The 26,681-nt window shown below is 38.9% G+C and overlaps 1 protein-coding gene across 14 annotated transcripts in view; it reads right to left on the bottom strand.

Moving 5' to 3' along the window:
* Positions 1-26,681, bottom strand: part of LOC139471376 (rap1 GTPase-activating protein 1-like) — a 326,858-nt gene that overhangs the window by 12,834 nt on the left and 287,343 nt on the right. For 13 of the 14 annotated variants that reach the window (XR_011653833.1, XM_071253711.1, XM_071253709.1 and 10 more), the window contains 14 exons: positions 23,359-23,446; positions 16,316-16,399; positions 13,540-13,629; positions 9,087-9,134; positions 8,228-8,422; positions 5,942-6,042; positions 5,355-5,430; positions 5,080-5,133; positions 3,895-3,978; positions 3,622-3,722; positions 2,927-3,056; positions 2,570-2,725; positions 1,397-1,468; positions 580-666 (listed from right to left, as the gene is read on the bottom strand). Coding sequence is in view for 13 of the 14 variants with exons in the window: in XM_071253711.1 (XP_071109812.1) it covers positions 580-666; positions 1,397-1,468; positions 2,570-2,725; positions 2,927-3,056; positions 3,622-3,722; positions 3,895-3,978; positions 5,080-5,133; positions 5,355-5,430; positions 5,942-6,042; positions 8,228-8,422; positions 9,087-9,134; positions 13,540-13,629; positions 16,316-16,399; positions 23,359-23,446 (1,366 nt within the window). In the remaining variant the exon portion in view is untranslated. The remainder of the gene's footprint in view (positions 1-579; positions 667-1,396; positions 1,469-2,569; positions 2,726-2,926; positions 3,057-3,621; positions 3,723-3,894; positions 3,979-5,079; positions 5,134-5,354; positions 5,431-5,941; positions 6,043-8,227; positions 8,423-9,086; positions 9,135-13,539; positions 13,630-16,315; positions 16,400-23,358; positions 23,447-26,681) is intronic. The other variant, XM_071253710.1, reaches the window with a different exon arrangement.

Raw genomic sequence — 26,681 nt, forward strand, 5'->3', positions numbered from 1 at the left:
GCTTAGCATAGTGAGTGAGTGAGTGAGTGAGTGAGTGAGTGAGTGAGTGAGTGAGTGAGTGAGTGAGTATGATTTTATGCCGCTTTTATCAATATTCCAGCAATAACACGGCTGGGGACACCAGAAATGGGCTTCACGCATTGTACCCATGTGGGGAATTGAACCCAAGTTTTTGTCATGACAAGCGAACACTTTAACCACCAGTCTCCCCGCCGCCCCCTCTTACAACAAGCATAGGATACTTGGGACCTATTCTGGCCTGGAATAGCCAGGGTTTATTGTTGAAGAAACGCTCATTCTTGTGGTCATAGATGAGTGAGTGAGTGTGGTTTCAAGCTGCTTTTTGCAATAGTCCAGCAATATCACGGCGGGGGACACCAGAAATGGGCTTCATTCATTGTACCCATGTCGGGATTCGAACCCGGGTCTTCAGCGTGAAGAGCGAACAATTTAACCACTTGGCTACCCAACCACCCCTGGTCATAGATGACTGTATCTTTCACCCATTACCTGGTGACATTTGACAAAACATTAAGAAATGATACTGAAATAGAAATATCTAGAAACATGACAACATACCCCCAGTTTTGCAAACTGTTCTGATTTGTAGCAAGCAAGTTCTGCATTGATCAGCTTTGTCAGGAGGAATTCACGGAATTCTGGTCCCTGGAATGATAAAAATTATTTTGACTATAAAAATACAATGAGTATGGAAGCCTTTAAGGACCATTTGTTTTTTTTGGGGGGGTTTCTTGAAATTTCAAGATACTAACTAATTATCGTATAATTTCAACTTATGTATCTTGAAATTTCAACATAGCATCTTGAAATTTTAACACAGTATCTTCAAATTTCAACATAATTTCTTGAAATTTCAAGAAAAAATTATAAATACAAATGGCCCTAAAAGGCTTCCATAAAAAAGTTAATACCATTTAATTTTTTTTTTAAAAATAAAACATTTTGGAAGTGACATTCAGAAATAGGAATATGTTATTCAAACAATATCTAAGATAATTATCTTGTGATGCTATGAGAAAGAAGTGAAAGAGTGATTTAGGTTTAATGCCCTTTTGAAAAGTATTTTAGTTTGAACATTGTGCCTGTTTAATGTGAGAGAAAGCCAGAGTTGGCACAGGGCTTAAGACATTTATTAGTTTGGTGACATCAATGGATACGGGTGTTAGAAACAAACAAAAACACAATCAGGGTGAATCTGGGATTCAAACCCACAATAAAAGGATCCTGGCATGCTTAAGGGAGACAACTCTGCACATTGAATTGTGCAGGTCAGTGGTGCAGGGCTAGACCTCAGAATCACAGGAAGGGGCTGACAAACCAAGAATGATATTCAGGTAGAAGTAGCATCAATGTCTGACATCTTAAAACATCATACCTTTTTAAATACTGCAGGTTCCTGGAGAACTGGGCTAAACTTTGGCACATCTTTCCTTGATGTAATACACACCTGCAGAAGAAGACAAAAACATGATTAGTGTGTGTTTGTTTATTTGTACTAAGCAATAATTAAGTCATATGATTGAAGCCTGTAAATAATCGAGTCTGTATTTGGCAATCTAGTGATTGATATCATGAGCAATCAGTGAGAAGTAACGATGAAACAAATCCATACAAGTCAGTCTGTCATAAGGGACCAGTCATTTATAATAGGTCGGGGTGGGTCAGAAGGAATCATGGGAGGGTCTCAAACAAATATGACAGTCTCCAGGGAGGGTCATAAAAAATAATACAGTTGTACGGGTGAGGGTCAACCAAAACTAAGACATTTATAAGGGTAATTATTTTCAGTACATTAGTGTATTGAAAACCTTTGACCCCCTCCCCCCTGTAATAAATGACTGGTCCCTGAAGTACTTGTGACATCACATCATGATCACCTAGAATCAATGTCAGTGTGCACAATACAGAGTTATCTCCCTGTGACTGAGACAAAGTGTAAGGTTTTGACTTTATCTGTTGTGTTTGAATATGAATTTGTATGTATCTGTTGTGTTGGTTCCCTCTGTGCATCAGTTTGTATGTCATGTGGTGCGTGCGTGTGTGCGTGCATGCGTGGAAGTGTTATCAATGTCTGTGTTTGGTGGTGGTGGTGTTGTGTGGTCAATTTGGGGGTTTGTGGTCAGTGTATGGGTTGTGTGTCTGTGTTGTGTAATTGGTGTTGGGGTTGGGTGGTCGGTGTAAGGGTTGTGTGGTCGGTGTTGGGGTTGTGTGGTCGGTGTTGGGGTTGTGTGGTCAGTGTTGGGGTTGTGTGATCGGTGTTGGGGATGTGTGTTACCTTGTATGACGTGTGGTCAGTGTTGGGGATGTGTGTTACCTTGTATGACGTGTGGTCAGTGTTGGGGATGTGTGTTACCTTGTATGACGTGTGGTCAGTGTTGGGGATGTGTGTTACCTTGTATGACGTGTGATCGGTGTTGGGGATGTGTGTTACCTTGTATGACGTGTGGTCAGTGTTGGGGATGTGTGTTACCTTGTATGACGTGTGGTCAGTGTTGGGGATGTGTGTTACCTTGTATGACGTGTGGTCGGTGTTGGGGTTGTGTGTTACCTTGTACGACGTGTGGTCGGTGTTGGGGTTGACAGGCTGCACCACGATGTAGGAATGGAGGAAGTGGGAGGCGATCATGTTCGGAATGAACGGTGTATTCTCCTCCTGGAAGATAATGGCGACGATATCGTTCCCTATGTGGCGTTTACGCTGTAACTGGAAACAGAAGAGAGAAATTCACATACAGAAACAAACAACTAACCCAAACAATAAAATGAATGACAGGGTCAAATGTCACACCTAACACTATGATGTCATGATGATAGTAAAAGCCGGCCACCATCTTGGATTTTCACAAGTCAGTGACTAGCCAATCAAACAGTTGGCAATGAAAGTAGCGAATCAAACCGGCCCTACCTGTTGGGGGTCCCCCTCGGTGTGGGGGAGCATGGTAGAGACGTGAAACATGATCTCACTATCACGGTAGTGCGTAAACACGGACTCCAGCCCCGTCTGGTCGTGTAGTGTGTCCAGGCCACCGCGGAACCTGGAATTATCATCACAAACTAATTACATCATCATGAACATCATCATAACATTACACAAATAATTACTCTTGATGTGTGCAGCCTTGTTAGGTCCTCCTGTCCTTGTTTTGTCATATTAATTTTGTTTGTTTTGGTTGTTGTTTAACACTGCACTCAGCAATATTCCAGACATATGACAGCATTCTGTAAATAATCAAGTCTAGTGATTGACATCATGAGCATCGATCTACCCAACTGGGATACGACGACATGCATCAACCAAGTCTGCAAGCCCGTCACCCGATCCTGTTTGTCGCCTCTTATGACAAGCATAGTCACCTTTTACGGCAAGCATGGGTTGCTGAAGACCTATTCTACCTATTCTATTCTACCATGGGTGCCACAGCAATTGGGATACGATGACATGCATCAACCAAGTCAGCAAGCCCGACCACCTGATCCCTCGCTTCTTTTACGACAAGCATCTTCACGGGTACACCTCATCAATGGCAATGATCATCCCACTGACCAATAATAGAGCTGTGACTGTCGTAAGCTTTCAGTTGATCACAGTCTCCCACTCACCGTTTAAAGTCCTTCAACTGCACCGTGTTCCCGATGAGCTGAAGGAACTCCTCCATTGCCGGACTGTGACTGACATTACCAAACAGGTCTTCCTCGAAAGTCTGCAACCAATGGACGTCAATATTCCATCACATGGCATACACTCAACAGCTTCTATCCTTTCCAATACATGAAGATCATGTCATTTAATATTAGCGTGTAGAATGCCAACAGAAACACACTAAAAGCTATATATATTGTGATTGTCTGGAGAACTGCATCTCACTGACTTACCTGTCCAAACTTCTGGTATATGATACCAAACTTGAAGGTATTTGTAAGCACATGTTCATCGTAGGACACAACTAGATCGGAACCCTGGAAATATAAAACAGGAGAGTCAGATTATGGTACCAAAAGATATTTTTTGTTAGTTTGTAAATTATTGAGTCTGGACCAGACAATCTAGTGATTGATATCATGTGCATTGATCCACACAATTGGGATACGATGACATGCATCAACCAAGTCAGTGAACCTGACCACCCGATCCTGTTAGTCCCCTCTTACGACTATCATAGTCACCTTTTACGGCAATCATGGGTGGCTGAAGACCTATTCTAACCCGGATCTTCACGGATCGATGGTATTTGCGAGTCAGTACAGGTTACCTACTACCACATCTATACTTGAATGACAAACAGTGAAACAAAATGCACACATTTCTTCCATAAGATGCCTGCCCTCCAAAACACCGGCCTCTAAAGAGACGCTGGGCCATACACTGTCCAATAATAGATGCTGAGTCTCCAATAAATTATAATTATTATTATTACAGATTAAAATAAAAATCATCTCAAAGCCCTTGCCCCCTCTACACACAGCCCAGACAGTGAATGGTGAGCTGTGAAATGTGGTTTAACGATGCATCCAGGATTATTGCACGTGTGTGTGTGTTTGGGGGGTGGGGGGGGCTTGTACTAGTCCTGATTGATGCTGATTTATAGTGCTAGCCCACTGAGATACCATGCCGCAGTTTAACATGAATACCCCATTTAGACACAGAACACTGACTCCGAGCCGACCAGTCCTTGTTTTAGCCCCTTAATGCCAAGTGCCAGACAGGGTAACAACAAGTTCCATCTTTTAACGTCTTTAGGTATGATGCAGCCGGGGAATAGAAACCCAGACCTTCTGCTCTCCGGGCAGACGCTCTACCACTAGACCAAGGAGGAGGTGCACAGCGAAGGGAACTTCTCCCAGAAGCACTGCCTAGTCAAACCAACCCAGAACTTTTTTGAGAATGTGAAAACTCTCCAACACGGCAGCCTTCTGTATTACCCAGATTGTCAGAAGGGCTGTATTCCTGGTAGCAAACCCGCTTACTCTCCCAATGTCAGTGAACAGATTGGGAGGTACCAAACCTAAGGCACCGAGAACAATGGGGAGTCATTGGTACATGGTTGTATTATTTCTTACCTTTAATGATAACACTGGTTGAAACCTATCTGTTGTGATGTCTTCACATAAGCACTGTATGCATAATAAAAAAATAAGATATTATTTCCCCAATTTGCAACAATATCTCATAAAGCATGTATTGACATACAAAGCATAATCAACAAGTTGATATCAATATACTCCTCAAGAATTAAACAAACAAAAATCTTAGATGAATTTTAACACACAGTAAGTTTCTAAATTTGGTGAATTTCAAGCATCTCAAACCTACCATGGTTAAAGACGGAACTTACCTTCGCTAGTTTGGCTGGATTGGGATTTTCAAGCTTACTTGATGGTACCACTTCATGTTTCGTACTAAACCGTGTTCTAAAAAAAAGAAGTCACAACCATGGCATGAGAAAAGTTTAAACAAGTGAATGAGTAAGGTTTTACGCCTTTTTAGCATTATTCCATCAATATCACAGTGGGGACACCAGAAATGGGCTTGACACATTGTACTCAATTGAGAACCTGGAACCGGGAATTGAACCTGGGTCTTTGGCGTGGCCAGCGAACGCTTTAACCACTAGGCTATCCGACCACCCACGTGCCTAAGGAATTTGTGATTGTGAGTCAGTGACATTTTTGTAACATTTACCAGTTTCGTGAAATTCGCAAGCACAGTTGTGGTGTTGACACACACCTTAGGATCACGGCACGCCTGATAAGGGATGAAACTACACTGCGAAATGTGACACCTTCATCATTAGGTCATGCTGCCTTCCCTGGACTAAAGAAGATGATCTTCATGACATGCTGGCTAAGGAGGGCTTTTGTTTGGTAAACAGAATCAACATTTTACTTTTTCACGCACAAGATAGGCATGTCTGATGCTCACCGGAGTAGGACTCTAATATCATTGTCTGTCTCGGGGCTGGTCTTGATCGACATGACAATCGGCCCAACATTCTCATCTACTGTGTAATAATTGAAGTGCTCCTGAAACAAAAAATCATCACCATCACTACACCACCATTATCATCATCATTATCGTCATTGTCACCATCATCATCATCATCACCATCGTCACCATTATCATTTCAACATCATCATCATCATCATCATCATCATCACTACATCATCATCATCACTACATCCTCATCATCATCATCATCACTACATCCTCCTCATCATCATCATAATCATCATCACTACATCATCATCATCATCACTACATCATCATCATCACTGCATCATCATCATCACTACATCCTCATCATCACTGCATCATCATCATCATCACTACATCCTCATCATCATCACTACATCATCATCACTACATCATCATCATCACTACATCATCATCATCATCATCATCACTTCATCCTCATCCTCATCACTACATCCTCATCATCATCACTACATCATCATCATCATCACTACATCATCATCATCACTACATCATCATCACCATCACTACATCATCATCATCACAACATCATCATCACCATCACTACATCATCATCACCATCACTACATCATCATCATCATCATCATCATCATCATCATCATCATCATCACTCCAACAAACTCTACCACCACAATACATTGCTTGATGTCGCCTCATTCCTCCGTCAAGTCGGAGGTGCCTGTTCACACATGGTTACCACATGACTGAGTGTCAGCTGGCAGACCAAGACAATCAACAACTGTCACCCACATCTAATCTACATGAATCAGGTAACATTTGGTTTGCGTGTTGTGTGTTGTTTAACGCCGCACTCAGCAACATTCCAGCCATGACTGCGGTCTGTAAATAATCCAGTCTGGACCAGACAATCCAGTGATTGACATTATGAGCATCGATCCACGCAATTGAGATATGCATCAACCAAGTCAGCGAGCCTGACCAGCCAATTCTGTTAGTCGCCTCTTACGACAAGCATAGTCGCTTTTTAAGGCAAGCATGGGTTACTGAAAACCTGTTCTACCCCGGATCTTCACGGGGAGACAAGCATGGGTTGCTGAAGACCTGTTCTACCCCGGATCTTCACGGGGAGACAAGCATGGGTTACTGAAGACCTGTTCTACCCCGGATCTTCACGGGGAGACAAGCATGGGTTGCTGAAGACCTTTCCTACCCCGGATCTTCACGGGGAGACAAGCATGGGTTACTGAAGACCTATTCTACCCCGGATCTTCACGGGGAGACAAGCATGGGTTACTGAAGACCTATTCTACCCCGGATCTTCACGGGGAGACAAGCATGGGTTACTGAAGACCTATTCTACCCCAGATTTTCACGGGGAGACAAGCATGGGTTACTGAAGACCTATTCCACCTCGGATCTTCACGTGGAGGCAAGCATGGGTTACTGAAGACCTATTCTATCCCGGATCTTCACGGGGAGGCAAGCATGGGTTACTGAAGACCTATTCTACCCCGGATCTTCACGTGGAGACAAGCATGGGTTACTGAAGACCTATTCTACCCCGGATCTTCACTGGGAAACAAGCATCGGTTGCTGAAGACCTGTTCTACCCCGGATCTTCACGGGGAGACATGCATGGGTTACTGAAGACCTATTCCACCCCGGATCTTCACGTGGAGGCAAGCATGGGTTACTGAAGACCTATTCTACCCCGGATCTTCACATGGAGGCAAGCATGGGTTACTGAAGACCTGTTCTACCCCGGATCTTCACGGGGTAGGCAAGCATGGGTTACTGAAGACCTGTTCTATCCCAGATCTTCATGGGGAGACAAGCATGGGTTACTGAAGACCTGTTCTACCCCGGATCTTCATTGGGAGACAAGCATGGGTTACTGAAGACCTGTTCTATCCCAGATCTTCACGGGGAGACAAGCATGGGTTACTGAAGACCTATTCTACCCCGGATCTTCACGGGGAGACAAGCATGGGTTACTGAAGACCTATTCTACCCCGGATCTTCACGTGGAGGCAAGCATGGGTTACTGAAGACCTATTCTAGCCCGGATCTTCACGGGGCGAATCAGGTAATGAGTGGGTAATGAAACATGTCATTAGAGGTGCAAATGTGACAATTTATGAGTTCAATTATCTTTCATATCCCAAGACATCATATCACTTTCATTATTATCACAAACTCATCATCCAGATACAAATAAACATTTGATCCTGAAATACCAATCCATTCGCCTACCTTCCCAAGGAAGTGATGTCTGTAAACTAATGCAGTTTCATCAAGGTCAAGGCTGAACAGCTCAGGGTTGCACTCTGGGATGACGAGGTTGCCGCTACTGTCCACGGGAATTGACTGGACGGCCTCTCCCTCCAACCAGTACCCCCCATCAGGGGGAAGCACCACCATGGGGTATGGGCCTGGCTTCGCCAGCAGCTGGGGAGACACAAGACAGCATGTCATCTCACATTGACAGTTAAGTGCGAACGGAAATACATAGATAAGGCTTGATAAAATAAATGTCTTGTTCATGATGGCCAACATTTGTCACTAGAAGTCACATGGTACAATAAAAAAAACTTAATATACTTGTAAAATACTTATAAATAAAACAACATAACCCTTTCCATAATCATAAGAAATCTCTGTAAAACGCAAATTCCATTTACGATTCCAACCATATCATAAGCGTAAAGTAACATAGATTCAATTTGTTCACAATGTAACTTAAAACTGCTCCGTACTGTAAACTTCTTTGATACATGAAGTAACATACAACTGCACCGTACTGTAGATTCCATTTGTTCACAATGTAACTTAAAAACTCCCCCATACTGTAGATTCAAGTTGTTCACAATGTAACTTACAACTCCCCCATACTGTAGATTCAAGTTGTTCACAATGTAAAATAAAACTGCTCCATACTGTATATTAAATTTGTTCACAATGTGACATACAACTGCTCCATACTTTATATTACATTTGTTCACAAAGTAACGTACAACAGTTTACAAACAAACTCACTGTAACTATCAACTTTCAAAACGAAGATTCTTCTTATTTCGCAATGTAACCTACATTTGCTCCGTACTGTACCTACCTCTTTAATACTCTCATTTTCCTCCTTTGCTGGTGCAATAGGTGGGGCCTGAAACGTGAACACAGGCTGTTAGTAGGCAGTTACACATCACAACCACTACAACAGACCTAATTCCTGTCTTCATTACTGTCATTTAGTGAAATCTAACTACACTACCTTAATCTAATTTGTCCCTTAAATTGACAGTTTACAATACTTGTTTATTTCAGCCTAACATTTCAAAGTGATCATTATCATACACTTGAATACATTTATAACCTTTCAATGTTTAGAATGATAATTTTAGCCAAAATGATACCATTTAAACAACAAAGGGCGAGGCAGATAGAATTCTTGAAAAAGGTCAATCTGATAAACATTGTTAATGTGATATTGGAAGAGATTTATTAATCATATAGATACATTAACATTAATATTACTTTGGGGAAATTAGAGAGTAACGGTTGTACTGATAACATATATATTATACAAGTGGAGATACACTCATCAACCAAGTCGAATAAATATAGATTATAGGATCATTCGGGTCAGTTTCATAGCACGAGCTAAAATTACAATCAGGAAAACTTGACATCAAACCATTGTAGTTTCCAAAGATATGATATGTATCAGATGAATATAATTTCCTTCTCGATTATAATCTGAAATGAATATCATTCATCCTACTTGTTGTTGATTGGATTTTAAAAAGTTTGATACCAAAATCGGACCAGTTCTTATTAACTTCAAATCTGTGATACTACAGTCGTGCCTCGTTTATACGGACACTTGCGTCATTTCACAATTCGTCCGTATAAACGAACTTCCGTAAAACTGAAACCAGCTTCTTACTGGAAGAGTTACTTCCCTTCATTTATGCAACTCATGACAGATGATAGGGCAAACAGATACATCCACTCAATCTTTATTCAAGACATACACGTTTCAAAAAACCTGTCTCTGACCGCCACAGACGCCATATTTATCGAATGGGATTACATGTACAATAAAGCGTAACTCAGTGTCACTCGGTTAATTCACTTCTCACGAATCAAAGGATTACCACCAGAGGAAGTGTATTGTCCGGGTAAGTGAGACAATTTTGTGTGTCTTTCAGTGTTTTGTGTATGAAAATGAGCATCCGGTTCCGGAAACTGAATTTCCATATATAGGGGTAAATTTATATAGTAATTATTTCGTTTTGAATGAAAATCGTCTGGGAACCGAGGTTTCCGGATATCTGAAGTCCGTATAAGCGGGGCATGACTGTACTATATATTCCTATCTGCCCTAGTACTGTATTTGACGTAATTAGCGCCCTGCTCTATTGAGCACCCACGGTGATATTTACTAATATATTGGCTAATGAACAATCCTAATTAGCATCCCTTCCCATTTATCAATGTACACAAGACTTATTTATTCGTGGATATCACGCCCTCGTGTTATATGCACCCTTTATCATGGGCAGTTAAATTCTGGAAAAATATATCTGTCATGTATAATACACACAGATTTTTCTTTTATATCATTACAGGCCGTCAGCATAAACCACAAAATTTACAATCTTTCAACTCTGTCTTTTTTCACCAAAATAATATTCTAGTAAGAGCCCCCTATTTCTAATTTTGAGAGCACCTGGGCACTTATTACATCGAATACGATAATCCATTTTATTCAGAATTTGCTAAACATCTTACAAAACCCCTAAAATGTATACAGAAACAAAATTTGTATACATAAACAATTTACCTGAATGATTTTTTCAAAGAAACACATTCCTTAAATGCTAACATGTTGAGCTTCATGTGTTCATATAATCGTGACACGGGAGACAAGGCAGCCGTCGTTTGTAAAGTACCTACTGATGTAATTAACACAGAAAAGATAACCATAGACTCTACGCTGTTTTTCCTGGTACATGTTAGAACCATTCATCCCCACTTCCCCTTTCCGTAACCTGCACGAAGACTCGTCCCCTTATCGATGAATGTTATGTGCGAAAATACGACAAACCAATCAGAATGCCAATCAAAGAATCCCTCAGAAATAAGTTTTAATTTTACATGTCTTGCATCTAAAATAAACCCAAGACACAGTTAAATGTGTTCAATCATATTGTATAATTCCGCACGTCACGATGTGCTTTAAATTGCATCTGAAATATATAATATATGGGGAAATATATGTGAACCATTATGCAACGAGTTGACTGTTGTTTTAGGTATGCCCGTTTGCGCTAAGACGGAACCTGGTCGCAAAAATGGCCATGAGAGGGACACGAGTTGCTATTCAGCTTGTCCCGGAATAACACGAGTTGGTCACAAATGATGTTAGAACATGCTGTATTAGAAAACATATCACACAACAGGAGGCATACACAAACACGACATGCTGATAATTGATGGTATAATGTTTGGTAAACTTCGTAACATCTTGATCGACATTTTAGAGAAATGAAGCCGATTATTGCTGCATCAACAAACTTTGAACTCGTAAGGAGTTTGTTCACTATGTGGAATAAATATTTGTCTCTGTGGAGAATGTTTTTGTTGCATGATGTCCTTTGGTGCAATCGTTAGTGCAGTTTTCCATAAAACTACTTCAATTGGTTTGGCAAAACATTGAATTATTATTTGAACTAAAAAGACAATATTTGAAAAGACATGTACATAATCCATAGCGCTAATGACTGTGAGTGCAGGATTATCATACAACTCAATAATCAACAGTATCCTTGAGTACTCGCAAATACAGAAATGTCGTTTGAAATAGTTCACTTGAATGTGCAATAAAAATACAAACAGAAAGACTAAGGAGTGAATGAGTGAGTGAGTATGGTTTTACACCGCTTTAGCAATATTTCAGCAATATCTCGGCAAGGGACACCAGAAATGTGCTTCACACATTGTACCCATGTGGGGGTTAGAACCAAGGTCTTTGGCATGGCGATTCAATGCTTTTACCACTAGGCTACCCCAACGCCCTGAGTGAGTGAGTTAAAATTTAACGTCGCATCAGCATCAGCATTATTTCAGCCAAATAGCACCCTACCGCCCCAAAATACTGAGAAAATACCTGTTCAGTACCAGAAACATAATCATTTTTCAGAATCTAAATAATTTTCAGACCACTTTTTAAAGGCCACATTAAACAAGCACCACATGTTTTCAAAAATACCATCAAAGTCATGTGACCACATACATTTCTAACAATTGTGCAACCAGATACTATTCACGTTTCAGAAAACCAAGACACAGGCAAAAAGAAAATAATATGTCCTAAAAAATCAAGAAAAGTGTTGTGTTTACTCTACCAAACTCTTACTGTCATGGTTGGAACAATGCAGAGTTACCTCCCTTACATTGCATAAATATGGCCACTTGTTTCTGGGTGTCAGACTGGTTACACTAAACAGTTTAACAGATGAAACTGACTTAAGATCTGATCACATATAAATCGGATCATCCTGTTAACTGTTTTACATCTGTGTAAGCATTATGACCAAGGTGGACAAAGTAACAGTCGAAGCAAATGAAGATCGAACAAAGAGAACTCAGCATAACGATGACCTTCACCATAAATAACAATCTGGGTACACAACAAGAACACAAAAGAATAAATCCTTAAGAGAATTTAAATACATATAGTCTTAAAACTTCATCATCTCTCAATAACGTAAGTTTGCATATGTTTCCATGGCAACATCAACCTTTCCAATGGGGTTCGAAGTTACAACACAGCAGCCAGGCCACATTTCACAATCCGATTACCGCACTCGCAGGTTGGTAATCCAATCCTTGTTCAATCACAAGTTAAAGATGAATTCTTTCCTTGTTTCCACAGGAATCACTATTGTCTAGTACTAAGTTCTGAGGTATGCATATCGACCATATAGAGTACAGTCTAGCAACAACCAATGAAAATGACACAAGACACCACCTCCAAAGACTGAAATACAACTAGATCATAAAAAGTTGATAACATAATACGTATAGGAAAGTTAATAAGGAAAGACAGTTATCAGTGACAGGATATGAACACACATGCAGGTTAATAATACAATCATGCGCAGACCATGATCACCGTGGGCTGTATTGACCTGTTAAGTGTTCAAGTGGTAACAAAAGTCACTTCAATATCCTAAAAATAATTAATTCAAATTTATTACCATTCTTGACGTTTTCATCATCTCAATATACCGAGAAATTTTTAAAATTTCAGACATAATTAATCGCTTTTCACCATCTCAAAGTAAACAAATTTAAAAACTCAACGTTTTTTGTAAATATAAGTATCAATATTAGAATCATGTTCCAAAAGGCTTGAATTATGGTTTAAATTCGAGATATAAAAAAAGTATTTATAAACCATGAAGGATATAAAACATTTCCTTGTCTGGTTCCACTCTGACACTGAACATTTTAATCCAGTCCAAACCGGTGCTGCACAAGGAGAAAACAAACACATCAACCTGGATGGGTTTTGGTAGCGGCATCGTGCACCGTTGATCCTCGTAGCGCCGACTTTGGTATTTAAGGAGTGTGTCGAAAAAATCAGGACCCTATAAGGGTACAAAAGTGTTAATGACAGACTTTTGTATCACATTTCACTAAAAGTACTCGGTTGACATCAGAATCAATAGCCATTCTTCTGATCATCTCCAGGTAGCTAATTCATGTCTCGAATGTTAGTAGAACGACAGTGAAACAGAAAGGCAGATCGTGAGTTCTGAAATTATTAATTATTTAAACATGCGAGATGTTTCTATGGAAACGTACAGGTGTAATTAAGGTCATCTTCTCCAATTTCAGTTGATCTATTTCTGAATGAAATCATTTCACACCAATGATTCTTCATTCATTAATTCTTAATTGTAGCAGTAGAAAATATCTCAATTATCAATATTTTGTTGCTGTAAAAGGTCATTTTTTTTTAAAGTGTAAATTCCTTCAGTTGTCCAAAATGGCAACATAAGCTTTAAAATAATCTAACATTCCATTCAGGAACATTTGATGAATGAGCATTCTCTCCTAGATTGTGTTAGCTGTGGCAAGGGCAAAATTGAGTGAAGTCTCAAGGAGCCTTCACAAAGGACTTGGAAAATGCTGTAATAGCTAATTACGAGGAGATTAATTTAGACTAGTTGAGTCAACTCCCCATCTGAGTTGAATAATAAAAGTATGTCCAACCAATTTGTACATTTTGTTTTTCTGTATCATTCATTGCAAAGAATGGGGAACACCTCAGCATGGGGAAGTTCAAAAGATGAAATGATAACTTATCCACACATAGAAAGGTCAAGGTCAGTAGGGGTATGGGCGGGGGGACACTAAGGGCATTTCTCAGGGAGTTCACTGATGAACACTGACATCGGGTTAAATGTTAGTTACAAAAATAGGACAACATTCAAAATGCTGGAAAATTATTTGGGAACGAAAATGCATCAGGAAATCAACCAGTATAAATGTAATATGGCATGTAGGTTTTCAGTCTCAATATGGTGGCGATACCACCTCACTCCTTTATATATGTTGCGTAGTTTGCATTTTTTCATGAAACATGTCAATATTGTTTTAATTTTTTGTGTCTGTGATTATCTCATATCTACCAGGATCACATTTGAGTGAGTGAGTTGGGTCTATGCTGCTTATAGGATCACCTTTGACCCAATGATCTTGATATCTACCGAAAACTGACATGATGTAACCCAACACAAGAAGGATATAATCTGACATATTCATAAACAATTTTCAGTTTTTATTTCTTTTTTTCATAACATGTAATTTACATTTCCTGATTTGCTAAAAAAGACTGCAAACAGTAACACTTGTTTGTAACTCATGAAATTGGACATAAAGCAAATTGTTAGATATTGACCATGGGTCATTCAGGCATATTCATAAGCTTTTTCTAATACAGCCATTGCTATTGGGATTAAAAAATCCTTCAAATATTTAATGTTTGTTTAAAAAAAATAAACCTATTAATAAAAATGAAATATATTGAAAAACTGTAAGATCCTAAATCTTGTTTGTTTATAGCATAAGATATCATAAACATTTGGATGAGGCATCAAATCATCTTAGGAGACATATATAAAAATGAGAAATTTGTCACCTAAACACGTTTCAAATAATTCTTCATGAATGAAAAATGAAAAGTGAATAAAGAACTACATATTCTCCGAGCTACATAACCTTGTCAATTCATTCTGATTCATACAAGATTCAGAGAATTCAGACTGAAACATCATTTTCTGGCATCAGATTCAAAACATAGTTTGACATTAATCCAATCCAACCTTTTATCATAACACAGAAATGGACCAAAATACTCATTATTATGTTTGTTATTTTTAAATCTGTTGATAATACATTCTAATCTGAAATTCCAGACAAAGGAATTAAGTCAATGATTTCAAAATTCTACAGTTGAAAGACAAAGAGCCTATTAATAATTCATACAAAAACTGATGGAAGCTGAAAACAGGACACTGAAGATCAATGTTCTCTGACATTACTCCACCGATTCCTGAGGCAGTTTCCTCTCCGAGGATGAAATTCCAATACATGAATTTTACTTCAAAGGAAAACATGTCCTCCTTACAATCTCTTCATATTATTGGTGTTATTTTTTAACATGCACAGCTGCAATTTCAAGTGAAGATTTAACACTATGATAACCTGATAATGGGCTGCAAGGCTGTTTTATGTTTTAAAAAATTCAGTCATTTTCTCAAACAATTAAATTTGTTAAAAACATCAATAGAACAAATGATTCGAAGAAGGGAAACTATGAAACCTAATCCTCATTCACGATCATGTTCCCCCAGAATGTCGAGAGAATGTAAAAAAAATACTACTTTTGAAATATTTTCTTTGAAAATATATGTCAACACAGAAAATGAAATGAAAAGACATTTTCAATCATGTTCCCCCAGAAATCTAGAGAATGTCAAAAAATTGTATTTTTGAAATATTTTCTTTGAAAATATATACGTCAACACAGAAAATAAAATGAAAAGAACAAAATATTAAAAATAACATATTTCTTCTTTTTTTAATTTTAAGGAAAATATGTTTAGTTTAAACTGAATGACCCATCATTATGCTGTAAAAGTTCAGACGCCTAAGTACAGTGGTAGACAGGTAGTATCAGCGTGTGTTTGACTATATAAGGAATGTGAATGCGTTAGTGGTGCAGGAGTGTGCAGTGACGTAATGCGACAAGCTAACACGAGGATTTACCTTGAAGAAGGCTGACATATCACACCTCTGGTCGTCAATCCGCTTGCCCTGAAGGCGTTCCAACATCTCAAACAGGTCTGCATTCTGGAAGTGAAATGATCAAGATTGACATTTGTCATGTTCTGCATTTAATCCCTTTGAAATTGCATTGAAATATTTATATTAATGAACATAAAATGATAATGTTGTAATGTCAGAATATCGGCAAAGAGACATTACTTTTGAGTGTGTCTGAATGGTTAAAGCCAATATGAACAGACTTTCAGTGAGTGAGTGAGTGAGTTGGTTTAACGCTGCTTTTTTAACAGTATTCCAGCTATATCACGGCGTGTCAGCTTAATGTGGGAGGAAAGCCCGAAGTGATGCAGGTCTCGGACGTTTACCACTTCGGTGAAACCCATCATAGGTTTCTGGGGGCCCAAGGGACGCAACTCTGCACAGCGAATCGCAGCGCCTAAGATGACTTGGCCACCCGTGCCCCTCCTTGGGGTGGCCAAGTGGTTGAAGCCTTTTCTCTTCACATCGAAGGCTTGGGTTCAATCTCCATCATGCCAAAGACCTGGGTTTGATTCCCGACATGGGTACAATGTATGAAGCCCATTTCTGGTGTCCCAACCATAATGCTGGTGTATTGCTAAAAGCAGCGTAAAACCATACTCACTCACTCACTCACATGCTGAACCTGAATCGACATGCATCTTTTATGACACGAATCTAACCTACAACGACCACCATCGTACAGCTAGGATATTGCTGAGTGCGGCATCAAAGAACAAACAATCAAACAAACATAATCTGTTTTAGCTTGTAAATGGTCATCTCAGCTATACGAAGAAAAATATATTCAACTCATTTGCATTACTGGAACAAGGTCACATTTATCTACCATTTACAAATTATTCTATAAATATCTATATGAACTTTGTTCGACATTTTCTTACATGAGATTGTTACAAATAATCAAATGTGTTATGCCAAGCTTCCATAATCAAGAAAAGATGTCCTGTACAACCACATCTTATTAAAATCATATTTACATTATCACAAATAAAAATAATCCATGAAAAAAAAAAGGCCTAAAATATCTATCACAAGACACTGTGTTGCATATTATCGAGAAAAGAGTACATGTAGAAACAGCCTCAGAAATCAAGGTTGAAAGTTGCCTTCAATTTGATAAAGCTATATCTTTACAAATTAGATTAAAATAATATCAATAATTTACTTATCATAAAAATAACCCTTATTACCTCAAAACTCTCCGCCATCCGAGAACTAGGCTTGTAATATAACACAATAATATCATGGCCTAAATGCTGACTCCAGCCATAGAAACAGTCTCATAATACAGCCTTGACGACTGCCATCCATCAAGTCCACATGCCTTCAATCATCATAAATCACTTGTTGCTTTCCTCTTTCTGTCTAGTCCCCTCGCCTGTGGTGGCCAGTGGTCAGCCAGATGACCACAGGTCACTCCAAAGTCCAGGGTGATATAAGGTGTTATTCCCTAGCTGCATGTGCAAACCATGTACCATATGGCACAGCTGTAACCACACTGTAACACTCACTGTAACCACATGTGTGGTATAGATGAATCGTTTAAATACTACTCCTACCTATTAGACCAGCCCAGGGTTTAAAAACATGCTCAATCTTTTCAAAATAATTCATTTTATTTACCTAATGATATTTTGGTTGGAGATTAAGTAATATCATACAAATGCTAGAAATACCTTCAAAAGGCCTATTACAGCAAACGTGACCTTAAAACTATACACATGTAACCAAGAAGCGTAGAAAACATCAATTAACCAAAAATTGATTACCAAATGCAATTGAGAAGAGATTGAAATAAATAAAGTATCAGCTCATACCATAAGCAATGCCATTTTCTTCGAGAAATAATCGAATTACATAATGTTTTCCAACCACTACTTAATTCATTCACGCAAGTAGGAGTGTTCTTGCAGGATTGTGTAATGAGTAAACGAGGTATTAATTATGTTGTGTCTAGTCACTAAGAGAATTATTCAGATCCCTGGGTGCTCCAAGGAGTGAGTGCCTGAAGGTCTATCAACATGATGAGATATGGACTCTATTAGTTACAATGGCATGCTAGCATTTGACTGCAGAATGTTCCCCTACTCTAAATACTTTCATTTCATAATGAACTTAGTGATTCAGTATCCTGCACTGCAATATAAACAAAAGGTGTTGTCGTTTTGTTTCGTTTTGTTTTGTTTTAAATCAGCATTTATCAATGTATGGTTATGAAATCTTACATGGCTTACATAGATAAAAAAGTGTCAGATCTTCCATATCTTAATTCACAGGGATAGATTAATTTGCATTTTGTTTTACAGATTTTGTCAAAATCTTTAACAAATAAATTAAAAACAGTTGTTTTGAGAATTTCCAAAAGGGAATGATTGAGTTAAAATATAAAGTGATCTCTGCAATATTTCATCCACATTGTGTATTAATAACCACATTAATATATTTTTTCTAAATAACCTGTTGTCAAAGGACAGTATGATCACCAGTGATGTACCACAGATCTATTTAAAACTAGTTTGAGTACAGTAAAACTGACTGTTTGACAATGATACAAAAAGTGGAAAAATCAGGCTTAAAAAAACAGCAACCGAAATTAGGCCACCATTATCATGACTACGGAAAAGTCCCGTGAAGATTCAAGGTTAGAATAGGTCTTCAGCAACCCATGCTTGCCATAAAAGGCGACTAACGAGTTCGGGTGGTCAGGCTCACTGACTTGGTTGATGCATGTCATCGATCCCAATTGCGTGGATCGATGCTCATGATATTAATCACTGGATTGTCTGGTCCAGACCGCCGTCGTATAGCTGGAATATTGCTGAGTGCGGCGTTAAACAACAAACAAACAAACCAACCAACCAACCAACGACTATGGAACCTTGGGACTTACAGTACCTCTGCTTCCTGCATGGCAACATGGCAAGGGTTAAACCATCCCTCTAGTTACAGGTAGTTGTTAGAAAGTTAAGCCGAAAATAATAACCAACAAATATACTACGGTTAAACCTATGGTAGGAATAAAATACTTTGAATGATGTAGTTTCACATACCCTTTCAGGAGAAAAATAATGTTTCCAATAAGAATAGGGCTGAAATAACATTGACCTGAGGTCTATGAATAATATATCATTCTAAAACTACCATCCATAAAATCTATTCTATGCCATCTTGAAACTCCAAGAATAACCCCAATAGCATTATCAGAACATTGCACACAGAACCCTTTATATGAAATCAATAAACAAACACAATGGGATACTTTTGTGAACTTTGCAATTCCAGGAAAAATGGGTGAGTGAGTGAGCTGGGTGTTATCCCATATGTTGTTTTTTTAAAAGTATTCCCTTTACATCACGGCGTGTTGGCGTGATGTGGGAGAAAAGCCAGAAATGATTCAGGTCTCAACTTTAAAAAGAGTTGTTTTGGGGTAATATATTAAAAAATGTGGAAGAGATGATGTGAAATGTCACATTAAAGATTATTGCACTCATATGTTAAGCACCAGGCAGGGTAACAACAAGCACCATCTTTTAACCTCTTTTGGTATGATGTGGCCGGAGATCGAACCCACGACCCTCCGCTCTCCAGGCAGATGCTCTAACCACAAGAACACTCTTGACGAAGAATTATGAAAGAACAGTTTAATATTATTTAATATTTAGACAATTATCCTAATGCGACACCGTGTGATTCTAAATAGTTCTCAAAGCAATTAAAAGCTAGCCAAGAAGCAATAATAAACAGGAATAGACTTTATATTACGAATTCATAACGGGAAAAAGGGTATTATATTTTTAGGTAGTAAGAACATATTAATATTATATGTTTTACTGAAAAGCTTATACAAAGAAAGCACTGATATACCTTCGCTCACCTGCCCTCAAATCTGTTCGGAGTATGTGCCTATGTAATTCTAGCTAAACACTCAATACCACATATTTGTTGATGTTATCAGACATGGGACATATCAGTCGGGACTATCAAGGTGAGGTGAAATGGGGTTTAACGTTACGTCCAAGATCATGCACTTATATAGCGACGTGCATGTACGTGTGTGTGTTTGTGTGGCTGCTTGTACTAGTCCGGACTGATGCCGATTTATAGTGCTAGCACACTGAGATACCATGCCGTAGTTAAACATGAATACCCCACTCAGACACAGTATACTGACTCCGAGCCAACCAGTCCTTGTTTTAGCCCCTTAATGCCGTGCGCCAGACAGGGTAACAACAAGTACAATCTTTTAACGTCTTTTGGTATGACGCGGTCGGGGATCGAACCCCGGACCTTCCGCTCTCCGGGCAGACGCTCTACCACTACTGGACCTCTGAGGCGGTCTCGGGACTATCAAGACTTGTCTTCTTACCAAATGACTAATTCTAACCCTGGTCTGGATGACTATCACACACAACAGCCTGCCTGACAGTATCAATGAGTCCTGCTGTACGAGTCTGTCTTCTCTGTTGGCCGCCCACAACCCATCACGACCTGCTTACGATTTAAGCCTATTTTGTGTGAGTGAGCGGGCTGAGTTTGATGCAGCTTTCAACAACAATGTACCAGTTATATCACCGTGTTGATCAGCTTAATGTGGGAAAGTAGATGCAGGTTATATATTCGAGAATAACCTTGGTAAACACGAGTAGCATGGATAGGCTATAATTAATAAATTATTGGATATCATCGCCAAACACATCCTTGGTGGTGGGTGACTGAGTGAGTGGGTTTTGTGGTGAGTGAGTGATTGAGTGAGTGATTGAGTGAGTTTTTGGGTGAGTTTTTGGGTGAGTGAGTGAGTTTTTGGGTGAGTGGGTTTTTGGGTGAGTGAGTGAGTGGGCGGGTTTTGGGGTAAGTGAGTGAGTGCATTTCAGTAATTACCATCTTTTCTACCTACAAATTCCATTCTTGGGACTCAGGGTGAAACTCAGTAGTTGGAATATTATAAATCAACAAGACTTTCTCACCCTCATGACTTTCTCACCCTCATAAGCACATTAATAATTATTTTGATCGAAGGGCAGTTTTATGTACCACATAGCAGTTACCTATTCAGACATTTCTATCAGGCTGACGACACAATCACTCCACAGGCTGGCATATCTAGGTTACAAATGTCACAAGTTGTGTGGCAAGTAGTACCACAAGCTCCTGGCTAGTGATTGACAGATTATCATAACAATGTATGACATTTCTCTGTTCGCAATGACCTCCACATACTGATTACATTTCCACCTCAATCCTAGTTTTACAATTACCAACCAGAGATTAAAGTTTCAAGAATATTTTTTATTTCGCAATTTTCATGGTTTTCAGTTTCCTTTGAAGAATATCGGAAAAACTTATTAATCACAATGGCTAAGCTTGTAATCATGATTGCTTTGATTTCTTACAAGTAATGTAAAACAATGTCCTTTAAAAAATTCATTACACTGATTAACAAAGGCTAAAAAATAGTCTTGACTCGGCACAGAAAGGAATATATTTTTTTCTTTAAGGCAAAGAAATTCATTTTTTATTTCCAAAGTAGCATACATTTTCGTTATGGAAATGATAACATTTAATCACTTGTCCAAACCAATTTTTCGAAAGCCATTTCTAGAGCATTAATGAGCCAAAATAAACTGACCTACATGACTGCCATGATATTGATTCTAAATACAGTGTGTTTTATACCTTTTTCCAATCAGGGTTTCACATGATGATGGAATCCTGTATTGTTGGTGCAAATTTTTATCCCAAATTGCCTAAATCATATTTTTGATAAGTCATTTTAGAGGCAACACATTTTTATCTGTCAGCACAAGTATCTACAACAACATCCAACTAGTCCTGCGCTATGACTGTGAAATTTTAATTTTTTAGGTATTTTTTGTTACTGAAAGCCTAGGCAAGTCTAGATTAAACTAACCAAGTCTAGTTTGCTCAATGCCACAGAAGAGGAAAGGTTTGTTTGCAGAAAAAAAATTATAATTATTTTAAAGAAAAGTTTTCATTGACTAAGTCTTGGGTCTAACATCTAAGGTACTAATAATATTTTTTCATCATAATATGTTTCCATCGACAGAATTTTCATTTTCCAACCATCATAATGATGTCATGCTATTGTTGTTCTAGTTGATTCTGACCCAGCAATTCACTGGCCATTCATTCTGGCCAAGTAGAATTGCTGCAACTAATATACCTAATAAGTGCCCACGGTGATATTTGCTAACATATTGGCTAGTGAACAATCCTGATTAGCACTCTTCCGATTGATCAATGTTCACAAGACTTATTTATTCGTGTATAATACACACTCGTGGGTTATATGCACCCTTAATTACAGGCAATTAAAGTCTGGAAAAATATATCTGTCGTGTATAATACACACAGACTTTTCTTTTGAATCATTTCAGGCTGTCAGCATAAACCACAAAATTAAGGATCTTTCAACTCTTTCACCAAAATTATATTCTAATAAGAGCCCCCTGTTTCTAATTTTGCAAGCGTCCTAGGTGTTTATTACGTCGAATACAGTAATACAAAATTATAGAGAAATTATATCAACCATACTGGAGTTTAAGTCTGAGAAATCACTCAAATCAACAGATTCTCCCCTTTTTCTTTTTGTGTTGTTCAACGCTGCACTCAGCAATATTCCAGCAAAATGACGGCAGTCTGTAAATAATCGAGTCTGGACCAGACAATCCAGTGATTAATATCATGAGCATCGATCCACGCAATCTGAGTTAAACTCAGCAAACTATCAACATTGTATTCATAACTCTCCAAAAATCTGCAATTCTTTTTCAGTCACATGAAAACAAGAGAATGAGTCCAAGCTAAACGGTAGTGACGTCCATTTCCTACTAAAGTCATAACCTGCTTTCAGGTTTCTCCACTTAGTCACCTTCATGTCAGACAGTTATGAGGTGCTGGTGGCTGTATCTGCCCTATAATCCAGCAGGGGAGATAGATCAGCTGGACAATAAACTAGGACTCACTTTGTCTTCTGGCTCTGGTGTTGGGCCTGGACCTGGTGTGTTGGGTAAATGTGCCTCACAGAACAGCTGACTGTCCATCGTCTGCTTCCTGAAACACAACAACACATGTTTAGAACAGACATACAGACATTGGCAGACTTCACATACAGACACTGGATAGATGTCATATTCAGATATTGAAGCAGATCTTGGAGCAGACGTCTTATACAGATATGGGAGCAGACTACTTATATAGACATTGGAGCAGACGTCTTATACAGACATTGGAGCAGATGCATTGGAGCAGACGTCTTAACAGACATTGGAGCAGACACCTTATACAGACATTGGAGCAGATGCACTGGAGCAGATGTCTTAACAGACATTGGAGCAGACATCTTATACAGACATTGGAGCAGACGTTTATACAGATATGGGAGCAGACTACTTATACAGACATTGGAGCAGACGTCTTAACAGACACTGGAGCAGATGTCTTACACAGACATTGGAGCAGACGCCTTATACAGACATTGGAGCAGACGTCTTATACAGACATTGGAGCAGACATCTTATACAGACATTGGAGTAGAGGTCTTATATAGACATTGGAGTAGGCGCCTTAACAGATATTGGAAGGATATGTTTCATACAGACAGTGGCTCTGACATGAAATCATGTTAGTTTACACTCTGTAAGTCAGACTGTTCATCTGGAAACAGCCCTTTCAGGAAAGTTGACAGATCATGGGTATTTTCAAGCAGCATTATTCTGTAACAATGACTGATAAATGCTGACAGCTTCATCTGGATTAACTGAGTATCAAGCTTTTCTTCCTTTCAAATCATCACTCTTTGTTGCACACTAAAAAGATTAATGTCATGGAAGACATAAAGCAAGAAAATGTCAGTAAACGGACACTACACAAGCAAATTTTTGGCTAGACTCTTTCAAACTCAGGCAGATCAAAACGTTCATCCTGATCCAATAAGATATCACGTTAAGACATAAATTAACACAATTTTTACACCAAATTCCCACTTGACCCACCTACAAGACTATGAACAATCCTTCACGACACTGAACACAGTCATAAGCCCTATGTAATTCTTTAAAAGCTGTGGAACAAATACTGCATACACATGTTTGACTAAATCACTGATTACAAAACTCAAATCTATTAGGATAATCATGTGCAAGCTGGTATCTGATGGAAATAAAATCACTTGCAATAAGGATCCTAATGTATGCATTGTCATGCCATATACTGTGCCCTAATGATGAAAAACTATCTGCATTCAAACAGACCTTCAGCCTACTCCCCCAACAACTGTTGATGGATAATGAAAGCACATCCTTGTCATGGCATGACATTCATGATTTGACAGCACATATCTCACCTCATCAGATCAATAGCCATTATTATTCCACTGACAGTATCGTTCATTCACAAAATAGCACAATAAACCAATTAATCCAGGATTTTGATCAAAAGAGATCCCCCCAAACTCGTTGTGGCTGTGGTCAGTTGAAAGGAACGTCTGATCAACTGCAGTTCTACTTCCTTGCAATGAGACATCCTCTGGATATTATCAGATCTTGTGGCCCTACAAATGTGTATCCTGTGATGTTTGTCAGTCATAATTTCATGACAAACAAAACACAATCAACTCTATCCACAATCACTGTTTTGGTGGATCAACATGATATTGTATTTTCCAATACAAACAATACATTAATGTTTAAATTTGAACAAATACAAAATCAAACATTTACAATCACCAAAACTTAATTACAGAAAAAAGTATATCGATTAATATCCGAACCACTAACATATTCAATCTATTTCTTAAAAAAATCATTTCAAAATACTGACCAATGTTATTCTCCAGAAATCTCCCAATTTTAAACTGCAGCTTCTTTCAACTTGAAAACTGTCTTTTTCAAGAACATGAAAAAATTCCCAAGTGTCAAACAGATTTCCACCAGTCAAGGGAAGTGTCTCATTTGACCACTAACTAAATGACATCACATGCTAGACATTTCCCCCCTGAAGGATATTCCATGTCCTGTCTTGTTATCATAGGCTTAGATCCCATCACAATCGTATATCCTCCAAGCAGACAACCAAAGGAAACGGACTCCAACGTGCCAATTATTATTCCAAGACTGTGGGAACTTCCTTCGATGACACGAATCGGGAATGGGAAAGACTTCATTAAATATAACTTTGAAAGGAAGTTTACATTATAAATGACGACCTGTCGGAACAAAAGCAGTCATTGATCCGTGACATGAGCTCCACATGGTTCCACAGAGCAATGTTACACAAGGTACGTATTTTCAAGGCTTGTTTTCTCCGATTGATGACAAGCACCTGTTGAGGGAGGGTATAGATATGCGGTACAACAACTCGTCAGATAAAGGTGAAGTCTGGGGGGTGGAGTCCATTCACACTTCATTACACTCGAGCCTGTTCGCTGTACATGATTAGCGAAAGTGATATTGTGATCATGTACTTCGAAATTTTATTTTCCTCTCCAGTAGGCACGGAATATCTAGCCTTCTTGATTACCCAGAATGTCTCCTACACAAGCAGGACAAATGTATTGCAGGTAATGTTAAATTAGGTTTTGCACCGTATGCCTTTACTCATATATGATTAATGGTTATGTTCACGAAATGACAGTGTGACTGCTGAAAGCTAAGTTAGACCTGCGGCATTAGGAAAACAGTAAGGTGAGTGGGGTGGAATCTGTTGGGGTGGGGCAGTATAGACTAGCGTAGAATCTGTTTAGGTGGGCAGTATAGAATAGGGTGGAATCTGTTTAGGTGGGGCAGTATAGAATAGGGTGGAATCTGTTTAGGTGGGCAGTATAGAATAGGGTGGAATCTGTTTAGGTGGGGCAGTATAGAATAGGGTGGAATCTGTTTAGGTGGGGCAGTATAGAATAGGGTGGAATCTGTTGGGGTCAGGCAGTATAGAATAGGGTGGAATCTGTTTAGGTGGGGCAGTATAGAATAGGGTGGAATCTGTTTAGGTGGGCAGTATAGAATAGGGTGGAATCTGTTGGGGTTGGGCAGTATAGACTAGGGTGGAATCTGTTGGGGTGGGGCAGTATAGAATAGGGTGGAATCTGTTTAGGTGGGGCAGTATAGAATAGGGTGGAATCTGTTTAGGTGGGGCAGTATAGAATAGGGTGGATTCTGTTGGGGTGGGGCAGTATAGAATAGGGTGGAATCTGTTTAGGTGGGGCAGTATAGAATAGGGTGGAATCTGTTGGGGTCAGGCAGTATAGAATAGGGTGGAATCTGTTGGGGTTGGGCAGTATAGAATAGGGTGG

The sequence above is a fragment of the Haliotis cracherodii genome, unplaced genomic scaffold (assembly GCF_022045235.1).
Source record: "Haliotis cracherodii isolate W230 unplaced genomic scaffold, xgHalCrac1.p SCAF_22, whole genome shotgun sequence".
In the NCBI taxonomy this organism is placed as follows: Eukaryota; Metazoa; Mollusca; class Gastropoda; order Lepetellida; family Haliotidae; genus Haliotis; species Haliotis cracherodii.